At 36.6% G+C, this 17,667-nt stretch overlaps 1 protein-coding gene and 1 pseudogene across 4 annotated transcripts in view; both read left to right on the top strand.

The window, feature by feature from the left end:
- Pclo (piccolo presynaptic cytomatrix protein) overlaps positions 1–17,667 on the top strand; it is a 345,647-nt gene that overhangs the window by 263,305 nt on the left and 64,675 nt on the right. For all 4 annotated transcript variants that reach the window (XM_052719673.1, XM_052719671.1, XM_052719672.1 and 1 more), the window contains exons 14-16: positions 2,129–2,179; positions 5,222–5,346; positions 7,559–7,585. In XM_052719673.1, coding sequence (XP_052575633.1) covers positions 2,129–2,179; positions 5,222–5,346; positions 7,559–7,585 — 203 coding nt within the window. The remainder of the gene's footprint in view (positions 1–2,128; positions 2,180–5,221; positions 5,347–7,558; positions 7,586–17,667) is intronic.
- On the top strand, positions 7,592–17,662 carry LOC128098476 (arginine/serine-rich coiled-coil protein 2-like; annotated as a pseudogene).

The raw sequence follows: 17,667 nt of genomic DNA, 5'->3' as shown, positions 1-17,667 counted from the left end.
ATAGAATGCAATATTTAATATATGACAGAATAAAATATAATTATGGGGAAAGAGATGATAAAATTCAAAACCAGCTGTGCTAAGTTTTCCATACCAATAATAGGCCTATTCATGAAATAATTAGTGCTAAACAATTTAAGAATTATCTATATCCTAAATCCTAGTAGTTTTTTTAAAACCTTCATGTGAAATTAAAACACTGTTTTTATTCTCTTCTAGCAGTTACATGTCTGTGGGACCTGTGCACCTGAAGAGCAATGCACAGCTTCTCAGACTCATTACACAGTAATACCCCATTACCTGCTCCAAAGTACCAACCCATTGGTTTCCTTGAAGTAGTTGTTTTAATACAACAGTTAATAAAACTAGCTTCAAAACACATTACTCATTTAAAAGGACTACAGGGGTCTGTAAACTCAAACTACTGTAATTTTCACAATATCCAATATGAATATGCCATTTATCCTCCGAAATTTAAAAGTTCCTGTTATCTTCATAGCAGAACCAGGAGTGCGTAAATAAGACAAGCTTATTTTCCTCCTGAATCTGGTCCATTTTTTAATGAATCAAGGATACTTGAGAAAGCCCAAGCTGTTTTTTCAATGTATAAACACGTCTAGGCATTTGCATGGAAACCTTTTCACTGTTTAGTTTTCTTGTTTTATTAATTTAAAATAGAATACATACTAAATAAATCTGATTATTTAGTAGCAAACATTAATCGTTTGAAGGCCAGCAGAGTTTCAATGTTAATAGAGGGCATAGGCTTTGAGTGAGCTGAGCTACTACAAGATATGGAGTTGAGTGTAACCCCTTGACCCCACCAGTGGTTCCATTAAGTTTATTCTTTGATTGACATAGAGTTACTTTTTTTTTTTAGTATGCTCATTATGAGATAAAATTATATTTAAAAAGTAGCTAAACAAGTATATGAAGATACTATAATGGATATTTTAGTTTTTCCATTCAATTACTAAAAGAAATCCAGTTTCCCATGAAAATAAGTAGATAGGCTTTAATGTGTAAGGTGATTTTTATTCTACGTTGATGCCATACTACCTAATGTTCTATCGTAGACTTGGGGGCAGAGATATCATCTCTCTTTATATATAGAAATATAAAGGAGCCAGGTGGTGGTGGCGCACGCCTTAAATCCCAGCACTCGGGAGGCAGAGGCAGGCGGATCTTTGTGAGTTCGAGGCCAACCTGGTACAGAGTGAGATACAGGAAAGGCGCAAAGCTACACAGAGAAACCCTGTCTTGAAAAACCAAAAAAAAAAAAAAAAAAAAAAGGAAAAAAAAGAAATATAAAGGAAATGTAACAAATTCATAAACAACCATTTATTCAGCAGCATAAATTAGTTTACAAGATCACTTCTTTTAATTAATTAATTAATTTATTTTATTATTTATATATTTATTTATTATTTTGAGAAAGAGTTTCCCTGTGTAACATTGGCTGGCTGGGAACTTCACTATCTAGACCTGGCTGGCTTTGAATTCACAGTGGTCCACCAACCTCTGCCTCTTGACTGCCGGGATTAAAGGTGTGTAAGGTGTATGCCACCGCATCTGACCCATAGATTACTTTCTGAACTGCTTTGACAGCTCCATTTGCCTAAGGACTTATGAGGGAAATGAAAACTTATCTGAATTTTAACTCAAGATGACCTGTTCATAGGAAAACGTTTCTTGGGTGCTTCACTGTGCAGTGAGCTAGAAGAGGAGGAGCATGGGACATGAATTTGACTGCAGCTTCTACGCTCCTAGGCAGTCTTACATAAACACTGTCTCATTACTAAATAGCTTTTCAAAATCTCTAAATACCTAGTCAAAATGCTTTGAACAAAAAGTATTCATTTTGTAAGTAATTGAGAATACTGATGATATAAAATCATGACTTCAATACAGGTTTTACAAAATGAAAAATAGATTTATGTATCCATAAACTTAAATAAATATGAGAATTATAAGTAGATGCTATAATTTGGAAGCAACCAAATGGATCAAATGTATTTTGTAGGCAGTGTGCTATAACCAACTGAAGTTAATTTCAAAAGACAGTTAAGATAAGAACACCTATGAATACTTTATTTATTAATGTAATATGTGGTCTTTATTATTACAGCCGACTGATGCAGCAAAGGTTGCCTCTCATCCAATTACAGGAGAAATTCAGGTATGAAAAACTTTTAATATCATCATTCTATCATTTTTTCTGTTTTTATCCTTTATCTATTTGAATTTCTAAGTCTGTTTGGATCTTTCATTTTCTATAACATATACAAAACTGTGTAGGAAACACAATGTTACAGCATAGCATGTCCATGTGTGTTTGTGTGCTTGTGTGTGTGTGTGTGTGTGTGTGTGTGTGTGTGTGTGTGTGTGTGTAGAAACTAGTCACAGGTCTGAAATTCCAGACTGTAAAATCCTCAGTCAGTAGACACTGACCTTCAGCTAGTGTGTACTTGTTGAGCATTTCACACCCAACTTCTCCTTCCAAACACCTGAAGGCCCGTCTTCAAGCTTCATGAGTCCAATGATATCTCTTGTTAAATCATTGGTTTCTAATTAATTGATAAACAACATCATAGGGAAGTTTTTTCATATTGCAAGTCATAATAACTTTGTCATTCATAAGGTAAATATTTTAACTGGAAAATAGAATAAAAATTGTTACTTTTGTACTGCATATAATTTTATATTTGCATACTATATTATCACAGTTTAGATATTAGTGTGAGTCACAATAACATGTTTTTAAAACTTGGCTTTAGGCAATATCAAAAATTAATTCTAGGTAGATGAGATGAGAAACGTCACATAGAAATTAACACAGTACAAATTAGCTATCAGAGGACAGCAAGGTTCCAATAAGGAAAAACAGGTGTGTTTCCAATATGGTGTAAAAGAAATTCTCACAAAGACTTCACTGTGTAGCAGAAATGTGGACGAATGTTTCAATAAGCATAGAGAAGGGGGAAATGTGTTACTGGAAGCAGTAATACACAGAAAGCTGCTGCATTCGGAGTAAAGCAATGACGGAATCAGCTTTGAGAGGCTGACCCCTCCAGAAAGAACCTTGGATGAAAGCAGAGGTGAATTCTCCCTCATGTAATATAGTATTACATGTTTTAGAGGGATGGGCAGAGTGATGGGGGAAGCATAATAAAAAGCTGTGTATAGCCTACAGAAAGTATTACAAGAACAAGGATACACAGACTGGGGAGTGATTGCACACACAGGAAAAAGCTAACGTGAAGCTGTGAGAATGCAGAGGGGCGTCCCAGAGCGCCTCGGGGGACAGAACCGGTGAAACTGTGCATGCCCTGCTGTGCATTTCTGACCTTGGTGTCCCTGTGCAGGTGCCAATCTTTTTACCAGACCTTCCTTCTGTCCCTCCACAGGCAACACTGGGAGGACTCCAGCTTTTGATTCTTACTAGTTTTTGCCTACATTTTTAACTTCTTACCTTTAGACAGATGTTTGCTGTTTCTGTTGGGTTTGATGTTCCCTTGTTTCTTCTCCTGCATCGAATCCTTCAGCAGTAAGACATAATTCTGAAGTTGAGATTTACCTGACACAAATGCCTCTTAGCAGTTAACTGTAGTTCTCAACTTTACTAACGCTGTGACCCTTTAATACAGTTCCTCATGTGTGGTGACCCCCAAACATAAAATTATTTTTGTTGCTACTTCATAACTGTAAATTTGCTGTTATGAACCCTAGTGTAAACATTTTTTGAGGTAGAGGTTTGCCAAAGAGGTCGTACCCCACAGGTTGAGAACCTCTGAGTTAGAATATCCCGAAAGATGGTGTTTCAATTATTTCCCCTTGTGTGGCAAAGCCTGATTCCCATGGCACACACAGAATTGTAATCATAAAGATGTGGGCACTAGAGCCCCTGTGTGTGAGCATGCCCACACTGGTCTGACCCCTGAGCTCCTTGGAGGTCTTTCTAAATGAATGGGGAACATTTTAAAAAGCAGTCTTTCAAGGTGACCTTCAGGTTTCCATGTCAGTGAGAAATAGATGAAGTTCAGTGTCAAATGAAAATGAACTTCAGAGAAAGCTAAATGTGAATTATTTACCTCTGTGTTCCTGTGTCCTGTCATAGCATGCAGTTCCAAAATTCCTGTCTTTGTTTGCCCCTTAGGACAGATGACTTTGTCGATTCACACATTTTTCATGCTTGTCAGAGAGACCTCGGCTTTTCCCTGTGGAATCATGCAATTAAAGACTTGTTTTCTATTGAGAAACATGCACAAATCAAAATTGTGCCAAATGATAGCTGTATATTAATTATGAAACTTTAAAGTCAAGATTTGATCCTGTATAAACACTGTGTATATGTTTTCTGTGAATTATTTTAAAAAGTCAGTATTTTTACACATAAGTTCCCTCCTTAAATACAGTTCTTTTCATTTCTACTACTTGGAAAACCTAAAGGAAATTAAGACTTCATCTAAATAATTACAAAAGAATCCTTCAATGGTAAAAGAGAAAACTATTAAGCTCAATAATTTTAGATTATGACAGTTTCTCGAATAATTACCTGATTTATAAATCTTGTTCTTTGATGGCAATATATCTAATAAGCATCTTAAAGATATGATTCATCTTTCTTCTTCAACTTTTAAAGCAAAAGAGTAAGTTAATATCATCCTAGTCTCCTACTTTATAAGTAGTTGTTCAGAAAGAAAAACTACATGCTCAATCTCAGAGAAATTAAGAAAAATGAAATCTATTCTTTTTTTAAATTTTTTTATCTCAATACTGATAGAATCTTCTCCACATAAGCTTTCTTCTCACCGTTCATTGATGAAATGTCAATGCCATTTTATATACATTTACAAATAATTTTCAAAACCCTAGTAATTGCAATAATGAATATAAGTGGGGTATATTATTTTGCTATGAATAAATTTTCATTATGAAAATATAACAAAAATTTACTGTATTGTTTTCCTTCTAAATGAACTTTAAGTAGGCCAAGACTCTTCTCTGTGCAGAGTCTTGGAAACATGAACATTATATTTATTAGAAATCCAGACATGACTGTGAGCTTTTGGATAAACTGGGCACACTAACTGTTTAGTTTCAAGTAAAATTGAAATGAAGTAGGTAACTTCTAATAAAGTGTTGAAAGAACTAGTAAAGTATGAAATGATGAAATGATACTGTTTCACATGTTTTTTTCATGGATTTCTACATCCTAAAGCTTCAAATCAACTATGATCTTGGAAATCTTATAATACATATTCTTCAAGCAAGAAATCTTGTCCCTAGAGACAACAATGGCTACTCTGACCCTTTTGTTAAGGTGTACCTACTTCCGGGGCGAGGGTAAGTAAAGAGGCGTTGTCTTCTGAGTACCAGGGCCCACAGTCTAAACAACCCTAAGAGCATCTTCCACTCTTCAATTTCCAAGCCTAACCTGGACTGCTCCTCTTACCCTGTCCTTGTCTGCTTTTGCTGTCATATTTATTTCTAATTAGTAGACACAGTTGAATTAAAATTTTAAACGAAGTCTGAGAGAGCAGTGGCCAGAATGAAGTCCGTCTCCCTGGGAGTAAGCAGTGTTTTAGTTGTGGGAACCACTCTTGTGCTGTGTGGTCAGATTAATTCTAAAAGCATTTAAGAAATTGTGGTGGATAACTTACATTGAGTCTTTTCTGGGATCTGTACATTGATGATATAAAGTAAGTGCTGTGGTCTTGTGGTCTAACTCCATGACAAGGTATGTGTTTAACATACCAGAGTACTTCAATCCCCAGCACCAAATAAAAATACTAAGTAAAAGATGTGCTCTTTGATGATTCATAAAATTAATCACATAATTGATGCTAATAGCAATGTTCTAGTATATGAACAAGTACTTGAGAATGGTTTAGCGCAGAGACTTGACCTCCACAAATCATTGTACCTTATCTAAGATATTTATAATAGCCAAGTTAATATTGTGGAACCATGAACAGTCAACAAATGGAGATATATTGAAAAACTTCCTCAGCTGATGGCAACATTCGTTTCATTTCTCTTGAATTTGGAGGAAATATTTGAGTATTGATTTTTGCTTGGAAATTTTTAAGTATAATACAGAAGCAGAGGGAGTAGTCTGGTGGCTGACTATCCTTTATTTTCAAAAGCTTTTGCTTACTAGTCAGTTAGATTTTACACTTACTCTTATATGCTTTCTACATCCAGATCATTTTGAAAAAAATCCCAGCAATTAACTGTTTTTGCAAATATTTCAATATATATCTTTAAATAATAATTCATTTAAAATTCACAAATAATTTCTTCATTTCCTCAATAATATCTTTCATAATATTTTAGTTGGCTTGAGGACCTCACTGGTGTTTTTAGAACACCCTACCCATCAACTACAAATGCTTTTAAGTACATATCAAACATTCTGCAGAACTACGTTGTGTGCTGCAAAGCCTCAACAGACTTAAAAGCAGCCAAATTGCACAAGTGTGTGATCCGACCCTGACTGGTTTGTCTGAAAAGGAGCCATATTAGAGTTACATGGGTGCTGCTGTGAGTCTGTTGTTTTCTTCCTGAGTCACTGCAGGCAGATCCCAAGTTCTGTGATACTCAGTTTCCTTGTCAATATTAAGAGAGCACAATCATAATTTTTAATTTGTCAATGGAAAGAAATCAGATAATGCAGAGAGAATAAATCACAAACAGTATACCTGCTCTGATTCCATACACCTACCCCAAGAATTCCTTTTAGAAAGTTAGAATTGTTGGTGTGGTTTGTCTAATATTATTTTCTTAAGGATTTTTGAAATCCTCAGTAATTTTTATGAACAATCAATAAAATAGCCACATAACCCAGGAAAGAGAATCTTTTATTTTAATTAATTATCAAGTTTATATAGTTGTGTATACAAGTTGGCCCCATCTTTTAAGGGGAGTCTGACAAAAAAAACAAACAATAAAAACTTTGATTTTGGTCATGAGAACTTTTGTGTTCTTTAAAGAAATTAGGAAGTTATGGAAAATTACTCCAAGGGATTTGTCTCTAAGTATTTTAGTGGATTAAGGGAAGGTGCTGTCACTCATTTTCCGTCTTCCCTGATGGTGGCCCTTGGGGTCATTTTTTATGCTACACAAGAACACTAATATTTATGCATGGCGTGACTTAGGTGGAAATCAGGACAGCTCTTTAATACTTAGCTGGGAAGCATAAAAAGTAGAGTGAGATAGACAAAAAATACACACCCAATACTACTACCCCCTATAGTTCTTCCAGCCGTCCCTCACTGAGTGGGATTCAGCTCCAGTGTGGCTAACTGTTCAATTCCCGGTCTGTCGTTAAGGTATCACTAGTTACTGAGTGGCCGAGTAACTGGGATTAATGGACGTGTGAGAGTTGTTTCACTGCAGTGCTAAGTTATCATCTGCTCAAGCCAGTTTCATGCTAGGCATTGCTTCTGCGGTTGCTATGCTCATACTCCTGTCTATTTCTGCTCCTAACTTTTTTCTTCCTGTCTTTCCCTCTTTCCTGCTGTACCCTTTCCTCTGGCTTCTGGAATCAATGCAGTCAAGTCATGGTTGTCCAGAATGCAAGGTAGAGTTGATTCTCCTTCAGTGTCAACTACGCTGTTATGCCTAAAGTCGTATTCTGTGTGTTTTTAAAGTATGAATACCATCACTTCTTGGCCAATACTACTACTAATACTACTTGGCTGTAACTATTATTTTTCTACCAGGGGATGTCTGTTGAGTTAGGCCTACAGCAAACAGTCTGACCAACGTGCAATAGGACATAGAAAATTAGAAATTATTCAAAAGAAGGATAAGGAAATTTTACCCTAAAATTAAATATATCTACAATTTCACTTGTATTCTGTGTACCGAATCTCATTTAGCTGCTTATGTGATAATCACAGCTTGGGTTCTCCTGACTTCCTATCACAAATGAAGATATTACAAGTGTTTTTAAGTGAATTTATGGACTACTCCTGTATGTGTATCTCATTTTAAATATAATGCGTGTCTGATCTGTTCTTTCCTTGCTTGATATTGAAATGTTTCCATGATTTATATTTTCTGTATCACAAAATCATTAGAAGGCAAAATCAGCTTACACGAATATATGAGTAATTACGTACACACTTTTCTTTGGTTCTAGTAGTAGGGAGCTTTTCTAATTTGTTACCGGCTCTATCACTATCTTACCAACCAAGATTACCTCTCAAGACATAGCTCAAAGAATTTTTTTTTGCACATCACCCACTGCATTATCAATTAAATGTATTATTTAATTGAAGAGACTCATATACCATCTGTACTAATAGGATGATAAGGATTTTAGTCTCAGCTATATTATTAATGCTACAGTATTTGTCTGTGTTATTAAAATATGACATTTTATTAATCCTGGAAAGCTGTGACCCAAAAGAGAATGTTACTGACTTTTAAAGATGTAAATATTTATCTTCAACACTAGGATTCATTAGCAGCCTAGGAACAGAGACACTGTGGTGGCTTTCTTGTGGTGGCTAGTTCTCTGACTGTGGATACAATCTGAGTTTCTTCAGCTAAGATATAAAATTAGTTGTGTTTCAAAGAGATGTGTCAGTTTAGAGCTCACATTATCATTCTCTTTATTCATAATCTCCTAGCCTGTTATTTTAGGAAGCTCAGAAAGCATTATCAGGGTGGTGATTGTTTGCATTTAATTTATAGGAGAATTTGTTTGGAAACTGTTTGTAATGAATGGAATATTTTGATTATCACTTGAAAGGTTAAGAAGCCAACCTGTTGTCCTTATATAATTTTCCTCATATCTTTGAGAACTGTCAGTGTGAGAAGGAATTGCAATGACCATGGAAAGCACTGACTGGAGACCTTAAGAACCTGGGTTTGAATTTCAGCATTGTCATAGAAGCCATGAGTTGTCACATGAGGAACCAGAGCTCCTCCTGTGCTCCCTCCTGTAACTAGGAAGAATAACTTCCTTTGTGTGTATGTGTGTGTGTAAGTGCAAACACATGTGTGTGAATATTCTTAGTGTGTCACATTATAATCTTCAGTCAGTGGCAATTGCTATTATTACTTCTGGTACTATGTATAATAAATTTCTAGTAGCCAAGGACAGTTAAATGAGAGGCAATATGTGTAGCAACTCAATTATACAAAAGAATTTTACAGTAATATCAAGAAAGCCAAAAAAAACCTTTCTTCCATAAAAAAATCACAATGTATTAAAAATAATAAAATGAGGGGTAAGAGTTTACTCAGCAATAAAAGCACTGACTGCTCTTCCAAAGGACCAGATTTCAATTCCCAGCACCCATGTGGCGACTCACAACTTTCTCTAACACCAGTGCCGGGGAAGTGTCTGTGAACACTGGAGACACAGGTGCTGCACAGACAGAAATGCAGGCTAAACCCTCACACATAAACAGTAAATTAATTTAAAAAATAAACAAAACAATAACAGTCCTATTACCCTAAAAACCTACACTGGTCCAGCTTTATCATTTCCTTTCATTTAGTTTTCTACAATTTTACCTAAAAATACTCATATGCTCCGAAAGGATTGAGGTCAGGTAGGACTGAGATGAGAGAATGCCAAGGAAAGTCAGCATATGACCTATGAATTTGATGTAGTTCCTTGGAACTACAAAGTGAAAATATGCATAACTGAAGTATCTCCCACTTTTTTCTCAGCATCCTGCTGAACAAAGTGTGGTTTTTCTCATTAATGAGACTTTGCTATGATTTTAACAATTTTTTAACTATCATTATAACTGGAGCTGCAGTTACTTGAGAGACTTTCTTTAAACACGCTTGTTAGCATGTGAGTATTGCCATTTGGAACAAATATTGCAGTGTGATGTCCAAACCTGACTTCATTGTAATAAATTTAAAGGAAAACAAAGGCATAAAGTCATATTTTAAGATGAAGTGCTGACGAGCGGTGGTAATGCACGCCTTTAGTCCCAGGACCCCCGAAGGCAGAGGCAGTCAAATCTCTATGAGTTCAAGTCCACCTGGTCTACAGAGTGAGTTCCAGGACAGCTAGGGGTGTTACACAAAGAAATCCTGTCTCAAAAAAACAAAACAAAACAAGACAAACAAACAAACAAAAGATGAAGTGCCATGTCCCATTTTCATTTGATGAACTGACTTTTTTATTTTCCCATATTTATAAATCTTTAATTATTAAACATGACCTAATAATCATAACGTTTTATCATTAATGTACTCTACCCTCCCGGACAAGAAAGGCAAAGAAGAATACCCTTTTTCCCCTCAGACTGAATATATGCTCTCACTCAAGATCCCCAGTTTAGCTATCCACGTTTGGCTCACAAATGCAGAGATTTTGGCATAGCTTTTAAAATTGTGGTAATTTGTCAATTGTATAAAACGTCCACATAGCATTATTATATCGGGCACACGAGAACCAGAAAGTGATGGCTGTAAACAAGTGTTAAAAAGGAATGGCTTTCATGTGGTGGTGACATTGAGGGAAAGATACCCCACCATGCCCCGTGGCAGGTGGGAGAGCTGATCCTTTACCTCACCAGCTATAGCACGAGGGGAGCAGGCCCTGTACCTTGCCTAGACAGCTCAATGGAGCTGACCCTGTTGAGAAGGATGTGGGCGAGCTGGCCTTGGAACATGAGCATGGGAGATCTGGCCCTGCCCCTCATCTGCTATATGGTGTTGTGAAAAAAGGGAAGATGTTCTCCCCTCCCCCACCTATCACCACCTGTGGCATGTGAGAGAGTTGGCCCTGAGGTCAAGAGAACCAGTGAGCTGGCCCAGCATCTCACCAGCTGCAATACTCAGGAAAGCAGGCCCTGCACCTCACCTGGGCAACTCAGTGGTGCCAACTGTGCACTTGGGGGTGCAGGTGAGCCTGCCCTGAGGTTGTAAGAGTGTGAGAGCTGGCCCTGCACCACTTGTCTGCCATGTGGTAGTGGGGGAGAGAAAAAGATGCCCTCCCCCTCGCTCTGTGTCACCTGCTGCAGATGAGAGAGTTGATCCTGCCCCTCACCAGATACAGAACTAAGGAGAGTGGGCCCTGTACCTCACTTGGGCAAACAGTAGAGTTGACCCCAAGGATAGGAGAGCAGGAGAACTGGCCCCGCACCTTGCTGTTTACTACACAAGGTAATAGCTGTTTACTACATGGGGCAGTACTGGACAGCTCACCCTGGCATTGAGGATGAGGGAGACCAGGTGGGCTGACCAACCCAGCAAACACCCAGACCCAGAACCAGAGCTATGAGTTGGTGCATCCCATCATTCACCCCATCTATAGTCTACTGGAGCATGTGAAGGGGCTGGTCCTGCAGACTCAAAGTTACAGGATCTCCATGACATAGATAAACAGCAGAATATCGAAGAGGAGCCACAGTGAGGGTTCAGTATCGATGATGTAGCAAAAGCAAAAACCAGAGACCTCAAGCCAGACCAATAACTCAATGTAATGAACACTTGCAAGTCAAAATATATGGACTAAAAGACTGTGTGACTCACTGTGTCACACTATAGCTTCCACGAAGAGATTTTTCTTTTCTTTTTCTTTTAAATGTTATCTTGTGCCTAGTGGTAGTTTTGCATGCCTTTAATCCCAGCACTCGGGAGGCAGAGGCAGGCAGATCTCTATGAGTTCAAGGCCAGCCTGGGCTACAGAGTGAGATCCAGAAAAGTCTCCAAAGCTACACAGAGAAACCCTGTCTCAAAAAAAAAAAATGTTATCTTGTTTTATCCTGGGTAGAGGGACAGTTGGACAGGTAGAGGGCAGATAGGAAGGGACTGGGAGGTGAGTGGGATCTAGATGTATGATGTGAAATCCACAAAGAATCAATAAAAAGTTAAATTTGAAAAAAAAAAAAAAAAGGAATGGCTTTATTTGCCCAGCTATGCAGTTCAGGAAATGCTAGACAGACAGACAGATAGATAGATAGATAGATAGATAGATAGATAGATAGATAGATAAAATTATGGAGGAAGATTTCAAGTTCAAGGCCAGCATGGAGTACATGATGTCATGCTGCCTATAGACTAATTAATAAATCGAAGGAAGGAAAGAGGAAAGCAGAAAAACTAGAAAAGAAAAGATCTGCTAGAGGACTTCTTTGGTTTCTAAAATGAGGCAATCAAAGCTCTGGAAAGGTCACATGACCTGCACAAGATCAGACCAGCCATAGACCAGCATGGGGGAGGGGCAGTTAAGGAATTCTCACCCCTAGCTGAGAGGCTATTGCTACTGCTACTGGGCAAGGGAAAGTCAGCGTTTGGGGTTTTTTTGGTGGGGAGGGGGCAGGGAGGGTATGATGGGGCAGGGCAGAAGCCCTTGAGAGGCTACCCATGCTCCAACAAATAACCCTACATCCATGTACATACAAGCAACACTGAATGACCTCTGTGACTTTGCACATAAATTTGGGAAAGAAAAGTGGGGAGGGGAGGAGTTGGAGAGGAAGGGGATCTGATTTGATCAAAACACACTATATACATATCTGAAATTCTCAAATAACAAAAAAGATTATTATTTTAAAGTTGTAGAAAGTATTCTGTAGTAAAGCTTCCTATTGGCCTGTATTGTTGGTTGTGGCATGCTTGCTATACCTCTGTACCAAGAAGATATTTTCACTAAAAAAAGTTAATTAGGTTCACAGGCTAAGTATACAAAACAAGATGAAAACCCTAGAAAAGATATCCCCAGACAGAGAAAGAAAAAGGAGCAGTGAGGTGTATTCCTTTCTCCTGGAGCCAAAAACATCATTATTCAAGATGATGGCCAAGGTCAAGAGAAAGAAACTGAAGGTCAGAAAATGAAGGACATAAACACAGGTACTGCGGAAGAAGCAAAGAGCAGACCAAGGAGTGAAGAGACTGAACTGAAGAGGCTGCAGACTCACATGCCAATAGTGAGCCTATCTCATGATAAAGACAAGAAAACACGGTCCAAAGATGAATCCTCTAAGACACAAGTCTGAGGAACACATGGCAAAGAACAATCTTCTCATCAATAAGGAAGCAGCTAAGTTCATCTAAAAATGGTGAAGACAGACACAGCACATAGAAAGGAAATCATCATGAGGCAGAACATCTCAACACCACTCAACATCTAGATCTCATGAAAGTCTCCATTGAAGTAAGAAAGGAAGAAGTCTTGATCCAGGAATAGGGATCAAAGAAGTCTCAGTCCAGGATCAGAGATAAGGAGAAGTCAAGGTCTAGAAGCAGGGATAGAAAATGATCGATCAGAACACATTCAATCAAGATCCAGACACAAGCTCAACGCTAGAACAAGGAGCCGAAGTTGAGCTAGAAGAGATTGGGAAGCCACAAAGAGTAGCTGAAGCCTAAACCGACACCTAGTCCATCCCCTTCAGAGGCAGAAAAACAGCAATGGACACCTAGGAAGCTTTAGTTCAGAGATTGGAAATGGAAAAGAAATTGCAAGAACAACAGCACAAGCCTATGATTGGAAACAAAACAACAAGAAACGGTTTCAAGAGTTGCAGTTCAAGAATCTGGGGGTTCCGTTCTCAGTGTTGCTGTGATGTTGTGCTTGGGAACCCAAATGACTCCTCAGATAGCTGCTACAAATGCTCAAAAAAGGCCCTGCAAGCTAACACCTGGGCAGAGACATGCATAGCTGTTCCTGGCGACTGTAACCAAGAGCGGTTTGCTGAGCAAGAGGAAGAAAGGGAAAGGCTGTGGCCAGAAAGAAGGCAACAATGCTCAGACTGCCAGAGTGTGACAAAATGGAGTTCTAGAAACAAGGACCGGAATGTCAAATGTAGAAACTTAGGAGCATTAAGCGTGATGAAGCTGGCTGGCTAGAGCTCAGTTTATAAAGAAAGCTACAAGACATTGAAGCCAAAATAAGTTTTTCAAAATCTCAATACTCAGTACAAAATGGTAAGATCACAAATGCACACACAAAGAGGAATGGGTTTGAGCTTCTCATTGTCAATGCACAGAATAGATACAGTTTGAAAAGGATCAGCTTGGGACTTTACAAGGTCTTTGTTCACCAAATAGCTAGCATTCTAGCCTGGATGGGTGTTGCACTGATTTTAATTTATTGAAAAATATGATTTTGTTTATAAATAGCAGATAAGTGATACTGGTGTTGGTGTTTGTAAATAAGGTTAAACTCACTTCCATTGAACTTGACAGAACTATAAAAAGACAATATTTGTTAGCTCATGAACTCTACTTTTCAAATATATAAAAACTTGAGGTGGCATAATATCTCATACATAGACTTCTTATGTTTGATGTCCTGTGTACTTTTACAATTAAGCTTGTAAGTTATTTTTATCCATTGATACATGGAAGAAATGTTATGTGGATGCTCTGTAGAAGAGTTGGCCATTGATAATTAAAATGGTTTTCTCAAAAAAAAAATCTGTGGAAAGGAGGTTGAGTCTGGACAGAATTAGAGAATCAAATTCAATAAAACAAAGATACTCTATTGATATAATGCTTTAATCTGTGCCATCTTAGATTACTTCTGACTCCTTGAAAAGATAAATGCCTGTAATATTTATCCCTGATTCTCACATAGTATTTACATACCCTATGAGATACAGAATATCTCTAGGCAAATCTAAAAGTGTTCTAATATCTTTCATTGTGAAAGTGTATGTATACATATTTATAACTTGTGTTATATGTAAATTGAGGTGGAGGAACTTTATGTTATAGAGACAAAGTAAAAACTTCAGCTAATAAAGCCTGTTAAGAAAACATAACTAAGTGATACTTTTGGATGGGTTTAATAAGTTAATTTCATATAACATATTGAGTAAAGAATAAGAATTTTTTTTATACTTAATTCCTAATCCTACCACATAACACCCATGTAGCCTTACTAGCACATCTTCCCCTAAGGCTTAGAATTTAAGCTTCAGACAATCTTACCTATTAAATAAGATAATAAATAGAACCTGTTTTGTAAGGAAACCTTAAAGATTAAGTGGGTTAACACAAAAAAGCAGTTAGAGCTCAGGAAGCAGTCAGAACTTAATGTAGTTTTATTTCAATGTGACTGTTTTACAAAATGCTTTTCAAGTATGAATAAAATATATGATCATAAGGTAACACCATTACAGTTGTACTGGTATGCAGTGATTTTTCTATCTGTAAAAGTGACAAGAATTACTAAATATGGATGTGAAATTTTTATTATTTATTCATATTGTATGGATTAAGAAGCCATGGGGATTGATAAATCCTTTGGATAAATCCTTTCAGTTTAAGGCATAACTATATTTTAATGAAAGAACATGCTTATAGTTGACTTCATTCCTGTCTTAAAAATTATGTAGATTCACTATTTTAGAACTTTAAAAAATAATATTACTGGTGATCATCAAATTTTGGATTTTATCATTACTTTGGTGTTTCCATAATTCTACCATCTTGATAACTAAGTCTGAGCCACATAGAAATTTAAATTTCTATTAGTTTGTGCCTTGCTTAAGTACACCTGTCTAGAAGGACAGTTATGAATCCAAAGTATTGAGCAAGGTTGGCAGTTAACCTGAAGGTGTTCAGATTATTTGTTCCCATAACTAAACAACAAACATAGTATAAAAAAACATACCCTACCAAGAACTTCCCAGTTTTTGGAACTGGAACCTTTCAAGTTTACTGAAAATTATACCTTAACTAATACCTATGTGCTTACTATCTAATTTTATCATCAACACTTTGCTATACTTGCTTCAGATGTTTTTATAATAGTAGATACATTATAGGTACATTTGGAGCCTTTAAAACTACTTCCACATCGACCTAGAACATTTACTTAATTGAATTTAATATTTATACTTCCTATGTCTTCCTGTGATATTAACATAGATGTCTTCTGTACAAATGTACCCAGTGATTTATACAATTATTTAATGATTTTAAATTCATATAATGATAACTTAACATTGAAATGTTTATCATTCTGTAAAACTTTAAATAAAAATATTTTCAAGTATTTGATTTAATTCATCCTGTTGCTTACTGGTTCACTGATTGAATATATAAGTACATATTTCACTTATTAACTTTAGTAGAAATAACATTGTGGTGAATAGTTTTGAATAAATTCCTTTTGTACAAGTGAGAAAATTCTCTGAGGTAGAAGCAGAATTAGTAGAATTGAAATATCCTGGAGATATATATATATATATATAATAACTTAAACTTCACTAGATAGTGACAAAATTATAGACAAAATATATATACAAAGTTATAATTTCATGAGAATTCTGTTCATTAAAATCATTGTGTAAGCATTTCTTCTAAAGCATCTGTAATTTATCTTTATTGACGAACATTAAATCCTGTTCTTACTTTTGTACACTCAAATGGGACGGTTAGAACTGAGAAGGGCCTGGAATCAGTTTGTCATGGCTAACGTGAGGTTTGGTGAGACACAAAACCCACAGCTCAAATTTCACTGCATATTACAGTACAGCCTTCAAAAATCAATGTTCAAGCCTTATCCCAGAATAATTACATTGTATTCTCCTGGAGTGGAAGGGGTATGGAGTCTTGACTGTCTTTAAGGAAAAGTAGCCAGTAAATTTAGACAAGTATCCAAGACGACCTAGTAAATAGATGACACCTACCAGAAATAAAATATTATTTCATCAGTGAGATGTAAACTAAGATGGAAAATCCAGAAAAGGTGAAGTTAAAGAAAGGCCTTGCCTGTGGGATCACCATGTGTTAATCACAGATAGCAGTTGCCTAGTTCCAGCTCCAGCCACCAGTTCATGCCAGCTGTATATTTAATTCGGATACATTTTCAGTCTCAGTTGGTGAATGTATATATACAATATAAGCTTCTAATGATTGCTTAGAGACAATGGAAGAATTGGGGATTCATTGAAATGCCCCAAGTTACAATGAATGAAGGAAGATTTTAATTTAGTTTCAATTTTAACGTAAACTAGTGGCATAAGACATTCAAATCTGCTTCATAACCATGGTAAATATCATACTTTAAAAGGAGTTTCAAATACCTTTTGGGAAAGTTTTTGAAATTTCATCTATTATAAGAGCCATTTGTCTTTATTTTTCTGTAAAGGCAATCATTTCTTTACCTTTCTTTCTTTCTTTTTAAAAAACAAAAGAAAACAGGGTCTAATGTAACCCAAATCGGGTCCAAAGTAAGTATATAGCTGAGGAAGCTGAATTCCGTTTCCACCTGGGATTGCTGGTGTCACACTCTTGTGCCACAATGCCCTTCTCTTGATACCATTACTTTTTAGGCGCGGTCGGGGGGAAACAATTTAGCTTTGTTGACAAGATTAGGTGTAAAACTATCAGAAAGTTGGACTATATTACTATTTATGAAGCACAAAGATATTAACATTATTATATAGTTAATGTAAGTCTCTCCCACATTTAGGAAAAAGTAAATTTTATTAAGTATAGTCCAAAGTCATGCAGGTTCTTTAAAAACATACTCAGTAATACAAGCAAAACTCAAGACACCCAATATATTTTCAAAATGTCATTGTATGTTCAACTTGAAGTTGAGTTTCAAGATGCAGTGGCCACACAATGGTATGAGGCCACAGATCTGGCACATGCTGCATGTCCTTCCGTGTGACCAGGAAGTCATCAGTTAAATGTCACACTAACTCTTTTCTCTCTTCCAATTCA

Source organism: Peromyscus californicus, unplaced genomic scaffold, assembly GCF_007827085.1.
Source record: "Peromyscus californicus insignis strain IS unplaced genomic scaffold, ASM782708v3 Scaffold_6__1_contigs__length_162567912, whole genome shotgun sequence".
NCBI classification, from domain to species: Eukaryota; Metazoa; Chordata; class Mammalia; order Rodentia; family Cricetidae; genus Peromyscus; species Peromyscus californicus.
Note: the sequence above shows the minus strand (reverse complement) of the source record. Positions and strands in the feature narration are given on the sequence as shown.